Genomic DNA, 19,496 nt, shown 5'->3' with positions numbered 1-19,496 from the left:
TTAGCGAGGGACTACTGATTATGAAAACCTTTTTGATAGAAAAATATTTTATTTGGGGGTGAAGGTTGGGGGCCCACTGGAGGTCCATTGCCCCCGGAGCCCACAAAACCTTGCCGCCACCCTGATAATAGCCAGTGCCATGTTAACTAATTAAGAAGTTACTGAGTCGAAGAGGGGAAAGAAAAGCCAAACTCGCGCCACCAGTAGATTGTATTCTCTTTTTGAGCTGGTACAACTCTAAAAGGATACTTGCTATTACTTATGAACGGAGCTTGACTGAATGGCCCAATAAACAATTTAGAACACTGTGAGCACTGGTTTATGAAAACCTTTTTTTATTTTCTTTATAGTAATGTGTGAATCTAAAACTGAGAATGCATTGCTATAAAGACAGGCGTTACAATTTACTTAACATGTTGGGAATCGGAGACCTTCTCCGTGGAAGTCCAGAGTTGCACCTGTGGTTGATTCACGCATCTGTCTTTTGGAGTTTTACTTCTTTGAAGTTGGAGTTTTACTTAAGCGTACTTGTATGCAAGTTCCTAGTCGGCGACTGAAACAGAAAAACAGAACGCGTAAGAAATGCTTATAAAACCTGAGAATGTAAGCCCTGTTCACTCTTGAATATTACTGAAACTCATCAAGGGAGTCATCACTCTTCCAGTAACCACTGCAACAATTAGCGTCTGGTTTCTCTTCTAAGTTTGGTTAAAACCTATTTATGAACTTCCATGAGCAATCCTCGTCTGAGTGATCTGCTCGTAATGGCAACTGAAAAATCGCTGATAAAATAAATAAATAAATAAAATAAAATAAAAAAAAAAACTTGATTTTGATGTCCTGGTTGATATCTGTGAAAAAAATGAAGCCTAGACGATATCCACTGCTTCATTAGGTTTATTCATGCAATGCAAGTTTTTTTTTTTTTTTTTTTTTTATCTGTTAAGTTTGTTGCAGAGTTTTATAATTATGAAAAGGAGCCCCAAATGCATTATTCCCCCCCCCCCCCCCCCCCAGCTTTTTGTGAAGTGACACCCTGATTATGTGTATAATTTTCATACTCTGTGCAGCTTCAGAACCCTGTGTTCTGGCCGGGTTTATTTATACAGCTGTTTATTGCACGGAATGGGTAATTAAAGGTGGGCTCGGTGGGTTTTTTTCAGCAGTGTTACGTTGTTGTCACTTACATGTATAATGTGTATCATTTTTGTCGTCTTTGCACCATCAGAACCGACTGTTCCGGGAGTTTTTTGGTGATAAAAAGAGGGTTCTGGGCCGGAACGGGTTAATGACAGCGCGTTATTAATCGGTTTTGATTGCTAAAATGTTCCCCTCACGTGTGTGTAACTTCCTATGCTTAGTTTTAATGCAATTGAATTAATTAAAGTAGCGTTCCGTTGAGTCTCGTTCCGCGTTTTACCCCATCCCGACATTCCTTCCTGTCACTGCAGCGTTTACAAGGCTGTAAGATAATTATCAAGTGCAGGAGGCAGGCCGTTTAGCTGGTTAATACCGAGCATTTGAAAAAACAAAAACTTTTCAGCGTAAGGTTGCGCTGTACAGTACAGACAGAATCTAAAAAGCTGCAATGCTGTCAATGTTAAGAAATTCATTATTTGGGAAAAATACCAATTGTAAAGCAGTAAGAAATAAAGAAATACTGCGATATTAAATCATGTTTTGTTTTTCACAGCACCAGAGAAGCTGAAATATTTCGTATAATATTAACTCAACCCAATATTAAAGTTTCACCCCCACTAGTATGCTGCACATTAACCATGATTTACTCATTCTGTATGCTAACTTAGATTGTGTTAGATTGAGAAGCTAACATCCTCTAAATATTTGTAATCTAATACTGGAATCAAATTGTATTTAGAAACTATGGCAGGGGATACAACTATTCCCTGCACTGTGAAAAACAAAACGTGATTTAATATCTCAGCATGTCTTTAGTTCTTTCTGCGTTACATTTCGTATGTTTCCCAAATGAGATTTGGCATCCCCTGTCAGTTTAATTTTACATTTGAGAAGATGGGATGTCAAATTTTATAGAATACCAGCTATAATATTTGGCATCCCCGCCTTGAGAACACAGGGGATACCAAATATTATGGCTTTGTCACTATAATATTTGGCATCCCAGTGTTCTCAAGGGGGGGGGGGGGGGGTGGCAAATAATATAGCTGGTACACCGCAGTAAAATTAAAATAAATACATCGTGAAATAAGACTCGAAGTAGCTCGGGTAGTTGAGCAACATTGCTACCGTTTTCGTAAGCACAGCAATAGCGGAGAAAATGTGCGTTCACGGCCACACACAGGCAGACTTTATTAAAGAAATATGCGCATTCTCCAAATCAATCTAGAGAGATCTGCGCAAGCGCGACATGTTGGTGATTGCTCGGGGATGCAAGATATCGAGGGGGTACAGGATTCATCATAACACCGGGATAGAGACATGTGTTTGACATCGAGGGGTTCTTTGAAATAAGTGTCTGTGGCACAGTGGTTAACAGTGTGCAGGTGCAGGTGATCAATAATCAGACAAACAACGATACTCCAGGTGCAATGAAGGATTCATTGCTGTATAATTGAACGCCTGATGGCTAACCGCAGTAAACGATATAACAATGTTAATGAAGCAATACAGCGGCGTGTAGGCCTATTGCGTATTTATAATCCGCGCGTTTGCCCCGAAATAATACCGTCCCGTTTCAGTTCACCCACACGTAACACAAACACAAACACCAGTCCACGTGCGTGCTCTAAACTGTGATTCTGTCTATTGCCTTTATCACTGAAGATGCCATTTGGTTTGATCATTCAAGAGATGGCAATATGCCTGCGTCATAATGGGAGACAGGGAATGAATCAAAACAGCGTTTCAAAATCGTTTTTGAATTACTGTTGCATACAATGACGTTTAAAAACTGAACAGTTTTTTTTTTTTTTAATAATAACAGAAACGCAACAATCTCAGAGCGATCCCGTGGATTTCAGTTTCATTTTCTTCTAGAGTTTCTATTTGTGGTAGTCACGTGCTTTTGTTAATTTCGGCTTTTTAAATGTTTCTATTTTGCCGTTTCTAACTACATAAGAACATAAGAAAGTTTACAAACGAGAGGAGGCCATTCAGCCCATTCAGCCAGGGCAGCAGTGTGGAGTAGTGGTTAGGGCTCTGGACTCTTGACCAGAGGGTCGTGGGTTCAATCCCCGGTGGGGACACTGCTGCTGTACTTTACCTAGATTGCTCCAGTAAAAACCCAACTGTATAAATGGATAATTGTATGTAAAAATAATGTGATATCTTGTAACCATTGTAATAAGGGCGTCTGCTAAGAAATAAATAATAATAATCTTGCTCGTTTGGTTGTTAGTAGCTTATTGATCCCAGAATCTCATCAAGCAGCTTCTTGAAGGATCCCAGGGTGTCAGCTTCAACAACATTACTGGGGAGTTGGTTCCAGACCCTCACAATTCTCTGTGTAAAAAAGTGCCTCCTATTTTCTGTTCTGAATGCCCCTTTATCTAATTTCCATTTGTTTCTGGCTCGACATCTATACCTTTTAGGATTTTGAATGTTTGAATCAGATCGCCGCGTAGTCTTCTTTGTTCAAGACTGAATAGATTCAATTCTTTTAGCCTGTCTGCATACGACATACCTTTTAAACCCGGGATAATTCTGGGTGCTCTTCTTTGCACTCTTTCTAGAGCAGCAATATCCTTTTTGTAACGAGGTGACCAGAACTGAACACAATATTCTAGGTGAGGTCTTACTAATGCATTGTACAGTTTTAACATTACTTCCCTTGATTTAAATTCAACACTCCTCACAATATATCCGAGCATCTTGTTGGCCTTTTTTATAGCTTCCCCACATTGTCTAGAGGAAGACATTTCTGAGTCAACATAAACTAGGTCTTTTTCATAGTTCCCTTCTTCAATTTCAGTATCTCCTATATGATATTTATAATGCACATTTTTATTGCCTGCATGCAATACTTTACACTTTTCTCTATTAAGGTATATACATGTTCATACCTTGTTTACATCACCGTGAAATGTAAGCTTGCAGTAGGTGAAACGATAGGTTACCTGAAAGAGAAGATGACCGCCAAATTGAATACTTTTGGGAAAGTATACCAGCGCCGTCTTGAGGGCGAATGAGCGGACAGCACCTGAGGGACATCTCGCTACCGCCATCTAGTGTTGGTGGTGTGAGCGTGCAACCTCAAGGACCCTAGTGCCTATTAAAGCCATAGGGGGATCTACGACATTAAGTCGGTAGAACCTGGTAAAGGTATGCGGAATGGTCCAGCTAGCCGCAGTACATATATCAGTCAATGAGGCGCCTCTGAAGAGGGCCCATGACGTAGCCACACCTCTGGTTGAGTGTGCAGCCACCCTCCCAGGTGGGGGTAAGCCGGCACTCAGCCCAGGGCTTGCTCTTGGAACCCCGACATTTTCAATAAGGTGCCCGAGACTGCACGTCGCTCTGAAGCTAGCGGCTTGGGAAGACTAACAGCGCAGCATGTCGTCCAGGTAGGCCACGTAAGCCTTTTTCAGGTGGGCTTCTGCATTGGCCGTTAGGGCATACAGGATCCTTGGATAGACCTCCTACTTGGAGGGCTCGCACTAGGGCCGCTATGGTGGAGTCCACCGGGGGGAACCCTACCGCTTCTGCTCCCTCCATGGAGGCAAGTGTGGCGGCTGAGGCCGGGTGTTGCCAAGAGGATTTGACCTCCAGGAAGTCCAGGAACGCTGGAAAGGGCTGGGGGTCGAAGTCTGCGCTGGTCTGTAAACAGACCTGCACTGCTCAGAACCTGCCTTCCAGGGTACCTGCAGGAAGTTGGCAGCCCTTTCCATCAGTGCCTGAACCGAGCTCGAGGGTGCTGGAATCTCAGGGTCAGAGGCGAGCTCGGAGCTGGGGGCCGTTACCTGAGTCAGGTCTGGGTCCTGAGTCTCCGTCCGCAAGAAAGACTCCTCATCCCAAGAAGCCGCTAGGGCGAGTGCATCGTGTACCTCCTCGCTCATCACCACGTCCTGGTGCTCAACCTCTGTAGCAACCACTGGCGAAGCCGGGGATTAGGTCGGCCAGGGTGTCCTCGGCTCACCGCGCACCAGCGCCCCCTGTAGTCTGGCCGGGCGCCTGCGGGCTTGCCTGTAAGCTGCCCGAGAGCTGCGTTGTCCTCCGACGCTGTAGCTCTTGGGTGGCTGCATGGTGAGTCCGCAGTGTGAAAGAAAGCGGTCGGCTGAGCTTCAGAAAAAGTGGTAGCGGTGAGATGAGCTTCAAAATAATAATTTATAACGACTAAATTTATGGGAAATAAAAAGAAATATTCACAACTGGTTAATGAATATGGAAGTGCAAACCAACGTTTGCCACTGTCTTATAAACTGAGTACATAAGAGGATTTCAATTAGAGTTACTAACGCGCTGTTTTAATAGTTACAATCTTTCTTCTGGTTGTTGTCTAATTTTGAAAACAGATGGATTACAAACGAATATTCTGATCAAACCCCCCCCTGCACACACACAGGCACACACACACACACACACATTTAGTTACACCCTCGCTGACATAAATACCAAAACGTTTCGGTTACCACCTCTCAGCTGCCTCCATTAAATACCGTACATTCCCAGCGGGAGGTATTCAGCCTGGGGACTCTCAATTGTACTGCATTGTTTTATAATTACCCTTCTGTATGGAAACGGAACAAACTGTTACACGGTTACTGTGTGTAGTAGTCCTGTGCTTTAGTTTATTATTAACCGCGGTCTGTTTGGGATGTCCCATTACCAGTACAAGGAGGCTGTGTGGTCCAGTGGTTAAAGAAAAGGGCGGGTAACCAGGAGGTCCCCAGTTCAAATCCCACCTCAGCCACTGACTCACTGTGTGACCCTGAGCAAGTCACTTAACCTCCTTGTGCTCCGTCTTTCGGGTGAGATGTAATTGTAAGTGACTCTGCAGCTGATGCATAGTTCACACACCCGAGTCTCTGTAAGTCGCCTTGGATAAAGGCGTCTGCTAAATAAAAAAAAATAATAATAAAAAGTACAAATTCTACAGAAATAAAACACACCACCAGGGCTGAAGAAAGAGAAATACCATTGCATTGACTTAGAGGACGTGAAATGGGTGGTTATATTAAGGATGTGTTTTGTGCAGATACTGGCAGCACCGGAAATCAGCTACCTTGGTGCCAAATAATCGAGTAACACCTGTCTAAAATGAAAGCGTCATAACGAAACGAGCCGAGCCAGGTATTGCATTGCATTGTGTTGAAATGAATCACAACACAGAAACAGCGATCTGAACTACCAGTGGTTCAGGTGGCGTGTCTGTTTGGGCCGTTTCGTCACACAGGTCTATTTTTTTCAGTTAATAACATGAATGGTGTTTAATAGAACCTAAACTAAACAGAAGAGCGAGTAAGGAACGCCATTGTTCTAAGAACGCATAGGATCACTCCCATCTAAGAATGCAATGTCTGGACATAAGTTAGATTCTTAATGATATGACAGGCTGCTATAAGCGTGCATACCTTCTAATAGTGGCAGTGTGTTGTGGTTTACCGCAGCGCAGGAATATATCTGCACCACCAAAACCCGTGTCAAGAATAACGAGACTGGAATCTGAGCGATTTCTGTTGTCGTCATTCAGAACATAGATGATACACAGATTTATAGAGCAACTTGAAAAACTAACTCACTGAGAATTTCAATGTCCGGTCAGGAATGATACAGAAACGATAGGCACTCGTGTGTGAAAATACCAATTCCACACACACAGATGCCGCTACTGAGCCTTCTCAGAGAGGTTTAATAATATATATATATATATATATTTAAAATACCCCTTTCACACTGCACGCCATTGCGCAATCTATACCGGCATAATACCGCCATACCGCTTTCACACAGCCAGAGGGATCACGTGAGCACAGCTTTCAAACCTGTCAGTCAACAACAGATCGTTTTCATGGCAACGGAAACAAAACAAAACAAAACAAAACAAACCACATAATTAAATAAGCAGAATAACGCGGGTTTATATATTTAAAATGCCGGTGTAGGATTTGGTATACTGTATTATTCAACAGAGCAAAATGCCGCGTCCGTGCCGGTTCTGAGCCGTCATAACTCGTCTGTGCGGAAGGGGTCGTTTCTAAAAAGTCTCCTGCGTTTTATCATGCGTGGCTCTGTGTTCCTTTTCTCGGGACTATTTCAAATGAATTGCACGCGTGGCCTATTAAAGTCGTCAATCATTAATTTGCCCATTTTTATAATTTTCTAATATTTTCATTTGCGGCGGTTTGATTTCATACAAAACAAATCAAAACACCGATAGAGGCGTCTATTATCTGCTATCCATCTTATTCAAAAACTACTGTAATATACCTACAGTGTAGCATATAGTGTTTAGATGAGGCTAGTAGCTATTATCTATCTATCTCTCTGTCTGTCTATCTGTATATCTATCTATCTATCTATCGCGAAATCGCTTTGCTTATATGTCGAATTGTGTTTGATTGAAAATGATTTGATTATACACTTGCAATGATATATGACGTCAACATAGACCCCCCCCCCCCCCCCCAGAAAAAAATCAATCAAAAAAACATAAGAAATAAATAAAACATGTTGAATCAATTGCAATGCAGGTATTAACACCAGAAAATGAATCAAGAATTCGTATTGTAAGGAACCTGACCGTGTGCGCTGGCGTCTGTATGAAGCGCCCTCGTGTAGATCAGTCCCATCTCTTTATTATAACAATATCAATATTATATATAGCCTCTATTGTATTAATACAAGCGGGTGTCAATGGACGTCTTTGTGGTGGAATTGTTGTTGCTGACGTGTTTGTTGTATTAAAATCAAAATGACGTTTACTAACAAGGTCCAGGCATATAAACAATGCATGTTAAAGCATATTGTAATTTTTGCATTGAATGTGCACGGATCAGCACACGTGGGACAGCATGCAGTCAGCGGACAGTGATTATTTGAATTATATCGTTTGCTTAATGCACGTTTACCAGTAGTGTATATAAGGTATATTTGTCGATGCATTTTATATATACAAATAGGCTGTATATTTCCCATTTAGTAATGATGTATACTATTAAATATAATGACTTTAACGGAATATAATTACATAGAACTAGAGGGAGCAGTTCAGTCTCCATGCGTCAAGCCTGCCCTGGACTGGAGGGAGCACCCGTTCTCTTAGGGGGTGAGCGAGGGAGGGAGCAGTTCAGTCTCCATGCGTCAAGCCGGCCCTGGACTGGAGGGAGCCCCCGTTCTCTTAGGGGGTGAGCGAGGGAGGGAGCAGTTCAGTCTCCATGCGTCAAGCCTGCCTGGACTGGAGGGAGCACCCTTTCTCAGAGGGTGACGGACGGAGGGAGCAGTTCAGTCTCCATGCGTCAAGCCTGCCTGGACTGGAGGGAGCACCCTTTCTCAGAGGGTGACGGACGGAGGGAGCAGTTCAGTCTCCATGCGCCAAGCCTGCCTGGACTGGAGGGAGCACCCTTTCTCAGCGGGTGACGGACGGAGGGAGCAGTTCAGTCTCCATGCGCCAAGCCTGCCTGGACTGGAGGGAGCACCCTTTCTCAGCGGGTGACGGACGGAGGGAGCAGTTCAGTCTCCATGCCTCAGCAATGAGTTACATTCGGTAAATCATTAGCTCACAGATCGAATGCAATGAGCTAAGACTCACGTGCCTACTGGAGATAAACAAACATCAGTTCATGTTTAAATGAAGGAAAGGCGGCTCTACCCTTATACAAGTATCCCATAGTAAAAGCACAGCAAAGTTTAATCAAGCATAGTAAAGCACAGGGAAGCATTTTAAACAATAGCGAGGTGTGTTAAAGCACATTAATAAACATGACAAACCAGGGTAAATTATGGTAAATGCGCAGTGTAACCAGGGGCGAAAGCATGGCGTAAAACTGCAAGAATACCGTGGTAAACTTTTATAAGGACGGGCGTAACTAATGGAACGCGAAAATTGACTTTGCAGTCAGGAGACTGATCTGGAAACCGAAATCAAACATGTTTAGTAATGTCAAGATACAGGTCATGTATTGTGGAGATTTATTTACAATACTGTTGCATACACTGCAGATTATCTTATCAGAACTGCATTCCCCATTGTGAAACAGCCACATTAGTCCTATTACTGTATCGCGGTAGGTATTTTTAAAGCCTCATTATTAAGAAGTCTATTGCTTGAATCTACTTTCTTGCATTTCATTGTTCTACACAATGCCATTCTCTGAACACACGTTGCATTGTCAATCTTATAAATGTTTCCCACAGTAAAAGCACAGCAAAGTGTAATAAAGCACAGAGAAAGCATGATACAGCATATGCAAACATAGCAAAGCACAGAGAGGTATGGTAAAGCATAGTGAAGCATTATAAAGCACAGAGAGGTATGGTAAAGCATTGTGAAGCATTATAAAGCACAGAGAGGTCTGGTAAAGCATAGTGAAGCATTATAAAGCACAGAGAGGTATGGTAAAGCATTGTGAAGCATTATAAAGCACAGAGAGGTCTGGTAAAGCATAGTGAAGCATTATAAAGCACAGAGAGGTCTGGTAAAGCATAGTGAAGCATTATAAAGCACAGAGAGGTCTGGTAAAGCATAGTGAAGCATTATAAAGCACAGAGAGGTCTGGTAAAGCATAGGGAAGCATTGTGAAGCACAGAGAGGTGTGGTAAAGCATAGTGAAGCATTATAAAGCGCAGAGAGGTGTGGTAAAGCATAGGGAAGCATTGTAAAGCACAGAGAGGTCTGGTAAAGCATAGGGAAGCATTGTAAAGCACAGAGAGGGATGGTAAAGCATAGGGAAGCACTGTAAAGCACAGAGAGGTGTGGTAAAGCATAGGGAAGCATTGTAAAGCACAGGGCTGGTAAAGCATAGGGAAGCATTGTAAAACACAGAGAGGTCTGGTAAAGCATAGGGAAGCATTGTAAAGCACAGAGAGGTCTGGTAAAGCATAGGGAAGCACTGTAAAGCACAGAGAGGTGTGGTAAAGCATAGGGAAGCATTGTAAAGCACAGGGCTGGTAAAGCATAGGGAAGCATTGTAAAGCACAGAGAGGTCTGGTAAAGCATAGGGAAGCATTGTAAAGCACAGACACAGCAAAGCGTATTTCAAACAGAAAACGCAAACATTAACGTTTCAGTGTGGTAGCCTAGGTATATTGCATTGGAATTGTAATAAACACGCTGAACATAAAAGAAGCCGTACCTGATATATAGACACCGTTCTTGTTATAATGAGATATACAGATATACCTCCAACAAGTATTGGGACATACAGTATAGATAAACACAGAACGACTCGGGTAAAACTGCGTAGTTTTCTTTTACAAAGAAGTCTTATCTGTAATTGTGATTGGTGTCTTTTTTTTCTTTTCATGATAAAAACAAACGAAAGAGTAAAAAAATAATAATAATAAAAAAGCTCACAATGCTTTCATAAACTTTTTGCAATATGATCGATGCAGATTTATTTAGGGAAAAGCAACACAAGTTAGAAATATTATACATGTATTACACATTGCAATTAGTTTAATGGTGAATTAATTGTGTGTGTGTGTGTGTGTGTGTGTGTGTGTGAGAGAGAGAGAGAGAGAATGTGCGTGTGTGTGTGTGAGAGAGAATGTGTGTGTGTGTGTGTGTGTGTGTGTGAGAGAGAGAGAGAATGTGCGTGTGTGTGTGTGTGAGAGAATGTGTGTGTGTGTGTGTGAGAGAGAGAATGTGTGTGTGTGAGAGAGAGAGAGAGAGAGAATGTGCGTGTGTGTGTGTGAGAGAATGTGTGTGTGTGTGTGTGTGTGAGAGAGAGAATGTGTGTGTGTGTGTGTGTGTGTGTGTGTGTGTGTGTGTGTGTGTGTGAGAGAGAATGTGTGTGTGTGTGTGTGTGTGAGAATGTGTGTGTGTGTGTGTGTGAGAGAGAGAGAATGTGCGTGTGTGTGTGTGAGAGAGAATGTGTGTGTGTGTGTGTGAGAGAGAATGTGCGTGTGTGTGTGAGAGAGAATGTGTGTGTGTGTGTGAGAGAGAATGTGCGTGTGTGTGAGAGAGAATGTGTGTGTGTGTGTGTGTGAGAGAGAATGTGTGTGTGTGTGTGTGTGAGAGAGAGAGAATGTGCGTGTGTGTGTGAGAGAATGTGTGTGTGTGTGTGTGTGAGAGAGAATGTGTGTGTGTGTGTGTGTGTGTGTGTGTGTGTGTGTGAGAGAGAATGTGTGTGCATAATTAATATACACGCTGTGATCATTTCGATTTAATGTTATTGATGCTTTTAGTGTTTTGATTCCTTTGTTTTATCTATTGAATTTGGGGTAAATACTCTTGTATTTGTTTGTAAAGATCTATTAAACTCTTTTAAATTGACAGATACATACATCAATAAATAAAACATTTTTGAAAAAAATTCAAAGTAATTTCACTTCAATCGATCTGATGATCTGTCAAATAGCCAACGAAAACTCTTCAATGGCTGACTCGGCAAATCTCACATCAGAAGGGATACATTGTCATATCAAAGCTGATTGGACGATTTGAGGAACTTATGAAACAGTCCGATTTCATTAGAAGTTTTGTTTGAACCAAGGGTCAAGGAAGTGTTGTAGGAGGAATTAAAACAATTATAAACATATACAACCAATAATAAACGGAGTAGTTGGAGGAATGGACGGCTACAGTGTTGCTCTGGGTAATTTCCTGATAGTTGTATAACTTTAAAATGATATTAGACCCTAAAATTGGCACTTCGTTTAAAACGAGACCACCATCCATGGATTTGTCGCCCTTAAAAAAATCTCAACTGTAGTAATAACCACATTCCACAAGGTGGCAGAACCACCACGGCTTTCCTAAAATCGTGGCCACAAATACATTATCACATCTCTCCAATCATACGTTGGAAGTTGGAACTAATATTTGATTTGGGGCAATCGTGTGTTTAATGTGATACTTAGACAAATGATACAGCTTAGAAAGTAAGCGAAGGCTATGTAAATACAATTATATGTTTAACGCAAGAGATTTATTAATAGGCTACTGCAGTTAATAAACTACTATCAACTTTGCTTAACCTTGAAATATGTGTTTAAAATTTGTTAGCACATGAAAAAAATACACACACATACACACACACACACACTGGCTATATCTTGGGTACAGTGTTTGTTTAACTAGTGTTTTGTTCCTGTGTTTATTTTGTTTGGTTTTGTTTATTAATAAAAGTGCACAAACACGATGATCTGCAGTTAATATTTCAAGGGCACAGACCAGACAAGACACACACTCACACACACAATAATGCCAGGTACAATAATATCAGGTATGTGGGTTCTTCTGTTTTTAGCATTATTATTATTATTTATTTATTTCTTAGCCGACGCCCTTATCCAGGGCGACTTACAACTGTTACAAGATATCACATTATTTTTTACATACAATTCCCCATTTATAGAGTTGGGTTTTTACTGGAGCAATCTAGGTAAAGTACCTTGCTCAAGGGTACAGCAGCAGTGTCCCCCAGCTGGGATTGAACCCACGACCCTCCGGAAAAGAGTCCAGAGCCCTAACCACTACTCCACACTGCTGCCCCTGAAGATTGCGTTCAGTTGTAATGCTCGCTTCCTTAACTGCGCATGTCAGGTACAAAGGGGTGTCCTAAGTTCTATGTTTGACATCATTGATCTTCACAGGGTGTCCATTGGCTGCTGTCTTTGATGGACGGCTAGTCCCACTTTCGCCCCTTTTAACGGACAATTTGTAAAATGAATACAAAGGGGAAAATGATGACGTGATGTTATTTGTTTATGTATGCGTGTATTTATTAAAAAAAAAGAATACATTATGCGCACGCGCTAAATGAATGACTAGTGAAAGAATCTGAAGAGATTTGATGACAGTCTCAGATTCAAAGACATTGGTTTCGTTTATTTTAGTGTTTCCCTGATACAGGTCATCTATACTGCTGCATCTGACTATTATGAAATAACTTTTAAATATGTAGCGCACTTTTGTTAAATAGATATAAGTAGACAGAAACAACTATAGTCGTGTTATTGTTATTTCAGAGACTTATACCGTGAAAAATCCTCCTATTCCGATTAACCCTCTTCAGAAAGGGATCTAGTATCTCCTTGTGGTCCTTGATTTTTAGACAGGGTGAACTCAGAGTTTCAAACTGCAATGAACGGGCAAAACACACCACTGCTAATTTCTTATATTATTATTATTATTTATTTCTTAGCAGACGCCCTTATCCAGGGCGACTTACAATCGTAAGCAAAAACATTTCAAGCGTTACAATACAAGTAATACAATAAGAGCAAGAAATACAATAACTTTTGTTCAAGTAAAGTACAAGTTTGACAAACCACAATTCAATAATACAGCAGGTAATAGTGATAGTTACATCAGGATATGATTAAATAGTGATAGTTACATCAGGATGTGATTAAATACAAAGTACTACAGGTTAAAAACTTGGCAGATTACAGTATTCTGAAGTACAGGATTAAATGCAGTAAAATAGGGGCTGATAAGAGCAAAATAAAGCACATTTACATGAAGGGTGATAGTGTCCCAGGATACAAACAGATAATATACAATAACATTGGCGTTTCACTGTAAAACACATTGCTAAGAATGAATCTCCTATTCCTGAAATCACAAAGTCGAGACATTTTAAAATCATCTGGTATAAGGCATCAACTTATCTTACTAACACTGACATCCATGAATAACCCGTCTTCATAGTTATACTACACTTATATTAACTCTGAATTGCTGAATTATAATGTGTTCAAGTAAAGGGTTGACCAATGCGAATTGAAATGTAATATTTCAATGAACTTGTTTATGCATTCTATTTAATGCAGGCTAGTACACGCGCGCACACACACACACACACACTCACACACACGCACGCACGCACACACGTTTGCATTCCTATATATGGGGGGGACAAAACTCCACACAGGGTGAAAGTCGACAACAAGCTCAACATTTTGGTGCTTTTATTTTTTATATATATATAATACATGTATTGTATTGTCTTTTTAATTAATAAAAGCGGAACAGACTATCCAAACTTCAACGTTTTATTTATTTCAGATCGCACCGTGAAGTAAACACCACAAATAGGTTAACAATCGCTTGAGATTTCTGTTAAATTCTTAATAAGTTTGTACCGTTTTGCTTGTAGGCTTGTAAGAATGCGTGCATACACGGGCTGTCTCTCTGTCCTGTGTGTTCTTTAAGATGATCATCACATGTTGTACAATGGGAGTGCGGTCTGGAAACGACGCCTTCATTCCGCAGTGTATTGGACAGATGTGTCCATAATGGATACGATGAGGAGCCAGCTCGTTACACATGTACTGTGGTCTATTCTGGAGTGTATTGGGCGGTTGTAGAATGGCTCTGATTGAGAAGCTGCAATGCATGACTGTTGTTATCGAAAAGGGGTATTGGACAACACAGTTTGGCACACCAATGAATTCAAGTCCAGGTGTAACACCAGAAGGTCGTGGGTTCAATTCCAGGTGGGGACACTGCTGCTGTACCCTTGAGCAAGGTACTTTACCTAGATTGCTCCAGTAAAAACCCAACTGTATAACTGTATGTAAAAATAATGTGATATCTTGTAACAATTGTAAGTCGCCCTGGATAAGGGCGTCTGCTAAGAAATAAATAAATAAATAAATAATAATAATAATAATAATAATAATAATAATAATAATAATAATAATAATAATAACACGGATCTGAATATCAGCGTTTTACGAAATGTGCGCGACAGTAATAAAATATGTTTTATTAATTGATTGTTTGATTTATTGTGCATGATTTACAATTTAGATGTGTTTTTTTTGTATTAGTACTAGCTTCAAAACATGTACCCCAAAATAACTAAACTAAACTAGACTAAAACGCATGCGCTCTAACCAATACAAACTCGTCCTATTCCCTCCTGGGGAAAAAAAAAACCCAGCGCGCAGATTGGTGCAAACAGCAAATGCAATTTTGGATCACACAGGACATGAAACCATAATCACCTCTCTTTGAAGTTCAAAGAGGTAGAGAACTGATTGGAATTTAAGATCTTAATTCAGCCAATTAGCTGATCCAAAATAAACAGATTTAACTTGTGCGATTACATACTGTAAATTATTGAGAATACTAATCTCATTTTTTTAATATGCGTTATGAGTGCTGTAACAAAAGGATCAGTAGTAAATATCTTAATCGAGCTGTGATCTTGTATATTTCATATGATTGGATTGCAAAGCCCATGCAGTCTGTGTGCAGCCTCGTTTTCGCTGCTGAAGAGTAATAAGCGGTTCAAACGTACAATTAAAAGCGCGGATTAAAGGGAAGGTTCTCACATTAAAAGGTTCTGATAAATATGGACCAGGATATCAATCATTGAAGGGCTTGTTGTTATCGACTTTTGAGATAGATAGAAAGAAAGAAAGAAAGAAAGAAAGAAAGAAAGAAAGAAAGAAAGAAAGGTTGAATTGATCTCATGGTTTTAGTCTTATAGGAACCAGTCTGTGTTACCTCGCTCTAAAGCTCCTGATCTGAGAAGTTGTTTTGTATCAATTCGGGGTTAAGAAAACGGTGTCAAAATCAAGATTGTTTAAAACTCTTTAATCCGGTTTAAATAAACGAAGCCACTCTGTAATCCGAATCGATTAGAATCCGATTTTTTCTCTTAAGTAATTATTATTATTATTTATTTATTTATTTATTTATTTATTTATTTATTTAATTCTTACCAGACGCCCTTATCCAGGGCGATTTACAGTCGTGAACAAAAAATCCATTTCAAGAATCACAGTACAAGTATTAATACGATTAAGAGCAATATAAAATACAATGACTTCGGTTCTAGTAAGTACAAGTATATTACAAAATACGAACCAATATCAGAACAGATAACAGTGTCAGTGTTGGGTACAAGTAATACGTGTTGAATGTAAATTACAAGGCAAACGTATAGCACTGAACACCTTTGCATTCACTTAATCTGCAACAGAATTGAATGCATTTGGCTCTGTGTTTAAATAGCCTTGACGCCTGTTGTGTTATTTGCAAAACGATATATATATATATATATATATATATATATATATATATATATATATATATATATATATATATATATAACACGGTTTACATTACAAATACTTATTCTAGATTTTAAACACTTTATATGGTCAGATTACTTACATATAATAATAGCCTAGCGATTTGATTTGTAATAAAATCATTCTACCATATATTTATGTGACATAACCTCTCCATTTATCTTTTCTTTATATTTGAGTTTAATGAATACCATTTATAATCACCTGTATGTATTTTATGTCATAGTTTAACTATGCATTTGAAATCTGCGTGCATATTTAATCCTACAGTATGGGTGCTATACATCCCATGCATAACAACGGGAACAAAATACACTGTATGGATCTTATTTTCAAAAGCTCCTAGTATACAGCATACAACAGAAGGCTATAATATACAAAAGAACACTCGCTCGCTGAATATGAAAAAGAACGGGCCCGATTTACAGACAATGAACTTGACAGGTTCGCCCTTTTGATGCGGGAGGGTCACATCAAAGGACCCGTTGATATCGGGTTCATCAAAGGACACCCAGGCAACTATATAGAGCCAGGGCCGGCATGAGGAGCCATCAGTTCAGTCTAGGACTAGCAAGCAGCAAGAAGCGCATCGCTCTCTCTCTCTCTCTCTCTCAATCTCTCTCTCTCTCTGCTAGCAAGAGGAGACAGGCGCACACTACTCGACACTGAGAAGATGGAATACCGCAGTTCTATTTCCTTCATGAGTGGCTTCTTTGTGATTTTTTGGACTGTTTTTTGCAGCACGGAACCCATTCCGTTCTCCAGAATGGAACCCAGGGCGGCTCTCCTTGGCCTGTCCCGGGGGCCTAGTGCCGCCAGCAGCAGTGGACCCGGTGCCGGCGTGCAGACCTCCATGGTATCGGGACTCGGATACAAAAACGCCTACCACAGCCTCAGATACCCCCTGTACATGATGCAGCTGTACCGCTCTTTCAAGACTGGGGACGGGACCAGGGCAACTGCCTCAGCAACCGCCAGTAGCATTGAGGAGAACCCGGTGCTGCACGAAGCAGATTCCGTCCTGAGCTTGATTGCAAAAAGTAAGTATTGCACTTAATATTATGATACAGTATTGCATTGTGCTGAATACCTGGGGCCATTGTTATCAGTGAACCTTAAGGAATCATCGGGCCCATAGTCTTATCAGTGACTGAGGGGTAATCGATCTCTCTTATCAGATGGTCCCTTGTAGGACCCAAGGGGTGCCTGGATGCGTATTCAACATGAAGGTGTTTTTTGTGTATTTGGACGATCCAGACGTCTGTTACAAACGTGCCTGCCTGGGGGGTTCAATACACATCCCGACTTTGTTTTGACATTTGTCCCCGTGAGTCAACTTACCGGTTTGTTTTCTCAAGCGCATCTGCTCAATAAATCACTCATGAGGTGTACTGTGCTTTGAAATCGACTTTAAATTGCTCTAACGCATTCTCTCTCCTCTCTCTCTCTCTCCTCTCCAGGTTGCCATCAAGTAGGTGACAAATGGACCGTCACTTTCGACATGTCTTCCATTTCGGCCAACGAGGATGTCCAGCTGTCCGAGCTGCGGATCAGGATCCCTCATTTCTCCGCGTCCGGCAAGTTGTCTGTGGAGATCTACCATTCCCACGATCGCAAGTGCGCTGGCGAGGAGGACGGACCCTGCCAGGACCGCCTCTTCCTCGGCAGCTTCGGCGCCTCGCCCACCGATACCGACTCCGCCTGGAAGGTCTTCAACGTGACGGCCATGCTGAAGTACTGGCTCCACCAAGGGGCGAGCTTCCCTAACGGGGCCCAGGCACCGGTTAGGGGAGAGTCCCACCTCGGGGAGCCCGACCAGGTGGACACCGCTGCCCCGGAGCACAGGCACAGGCTGCGGCACCAGGGAAGCCGGGGAAAGGTGCACCACAACACGGTGGACAGAGTCATGATGGTGGTCTTCTCCAAGCAGAACGAATCCAGCCTCGCCGCGGGAGCCCCGACCCTCATTCGCGCCGTGGAGCACTCCAAGTATGTGGTGATGGATAAGGGCGTGGTGGGAGACAGCGGGCGCAGGCACAAGCGGAACCGCAAGGACCGGGAAAGAGTGAAGCTGGCGGGCAGCATCGGAGACGGGGTCGCCTCCCCGGCTGAAGGGAACCTCAAGCCGCTCTGCAGGAAGGTGGACATGTGGGTCGATTTCGAGCAGATAGGCTGGAACGACTGGATCGTCTACCCCAAGAGGTACAACGCGTTCAGATGCGAGGGGGACTGCCCCAGCCCTGTGGACGAGTCTTTCCAGCCCACAAACCACGCATACATGCAGGTGAGTCGATGCATTGATTTCTATAAATATAACATTTTTATTTGGGTATCTAATAATTTTAAAAAATATATCTTTAACAAATGTACTAATGGTTTCTCTCTCTCTCTCTCTCTCTCTCTCTCTCTCTCTCTCTCTCTCTCTCTCTCTCTCTTCCAGAGTTTATTGAAGTTGTACCAGCCGAGTCGAGTACCGTGCCCGTCTTGCGTCCCGACCAAGCTCATCCCGCAATCCATGCTGTACTATGAGAACGGCGAGGTCGTTCTCCGTCACCACGAAGACATGATTGTGGAAGAATGCGGATGCCATTAAACGGAGCACAATCGCCCCCAGAAGAAAGCAATACTAAACACTTAGAAAAAAGGACTTCAAAAAAGAGACCCCTTTTATTAATTAAGAACATTACACGAAGGTTGCCTCAAACGAACTCCAAGTGACCTGTTATATTATACTCGCGGTATAATATTTAAACTCAGGAACTTTCCTACTTATTTTACGGGATCAACAGCCTTTTTTTGTAATGATATAGGACTTCTTTAAAAAAAAAAAAGATGATTATGTTGTGTGTAAATTAGTTTTATTAATAAACGTGTATATTGTAATCCAGATGTGTTGCCTTGAATGTATAGCATGTCATAAATTTATATTTTTGTAAAAAAAATTAAAAGAAACTTGTAAATAATACGAACTTTATATGGTCTGTCAGCGGTCTATTGTGGGAACAAAAAACGTTGCAAATAAAATAAAAATGTCATTTAAAAAATGAAATACGATTTGTGTGTCTCTTGCGTTGTTGCATAAACAATGGTAACATGCTGAGGTGTGTCTTATTAAATTGATAGTTGAACCAGAAATGGATCAAACTGCTATTATTATTTATTTGTTTATTTATTTATCAGACGCCTTTATCCAAGGCTACTTACAGAGACTAGGGTGTGTGAACTATGCATCAGCTGCAGAGTCACTTACAACAACGTCTCACCCGAAAGACGGAGCACAAGGAGGTTAAGTGACTTGCTCAGGG

General features: G+C 41.3%; 1 protein-coding gene across 1 annotated transcript; it reads left to right on the top strand.

Annotated features, from left to right (window-relative positions):
* The first annotated feature begins 16,627 nt into the window (after window positions 1-16,627).
* LOC117397871 (nodal homolog 2-A-like) lies at window positions 16,628-19,187 on the top strand. The gene is made up of 3 exons (XM_033996803.3): window positions 16,628-17,231; window positions 17,652-18,475; window positions 18,632-19,187. The coding sequence occupies exons 1-3, from the start codon at window positions 16,865-16,867 to the stop codon at window positions 18,782-18,784; spliced, it is 1,344 nt and encodes a 447-aa protein (XP_033852694.3). The 5' UTR covers window positions 16,628-16,864; the 3' UTR covers window positions 18,785-19,187.
* The last annotated feature ends 309 nt before the right edge of the window (window positions 19,188-19,496 follow it).

The sequence above is a fragment of the Acipenser ruthenus genome, chromosome 46, assembly GCF_902713425.1.
Source record: "Acipenser ruthenus chromosome 46, fAciRut3.2 maternal haplotype, whole genome shotgun sequence".
NCBI lineage: Eukaryota > Metazoa > Chordata > Actinopteri > Acipenseriformes > Acipenseridae > Acipenser > Acipenser ruthenus.
The sequence above is the reverse complement of the archived record's forward strand: the minus strand, read 5'-3'. Positions and strand labels throughout refer to the sequence as shown.

Bases quoted from the DNA above. Each gene is read 5' to 3' on its own strand.
- LOC117397871 (XM_033996803.3), top strand. From the start codon at position 16,865: ATGGAATACCGCAGTTCTATTTCCTTCATGAGTGGCTTCTTTGTGATT. The intron at 17,232-17,651 runs GTAAGTATTGCA...TCTCCTCTCCAG, and splicing joins CCTGAGCTTGATTGCAAAAA to GTTGCCATCAAGTAGGTGAC. The intron at 18,476-18,631 runs GTGAGTCGATGC...TCTCTCTTCCAG, and splicing joins CAAACCACGCATACATGCAG to AGTTTATTGAAGTTGTACCA.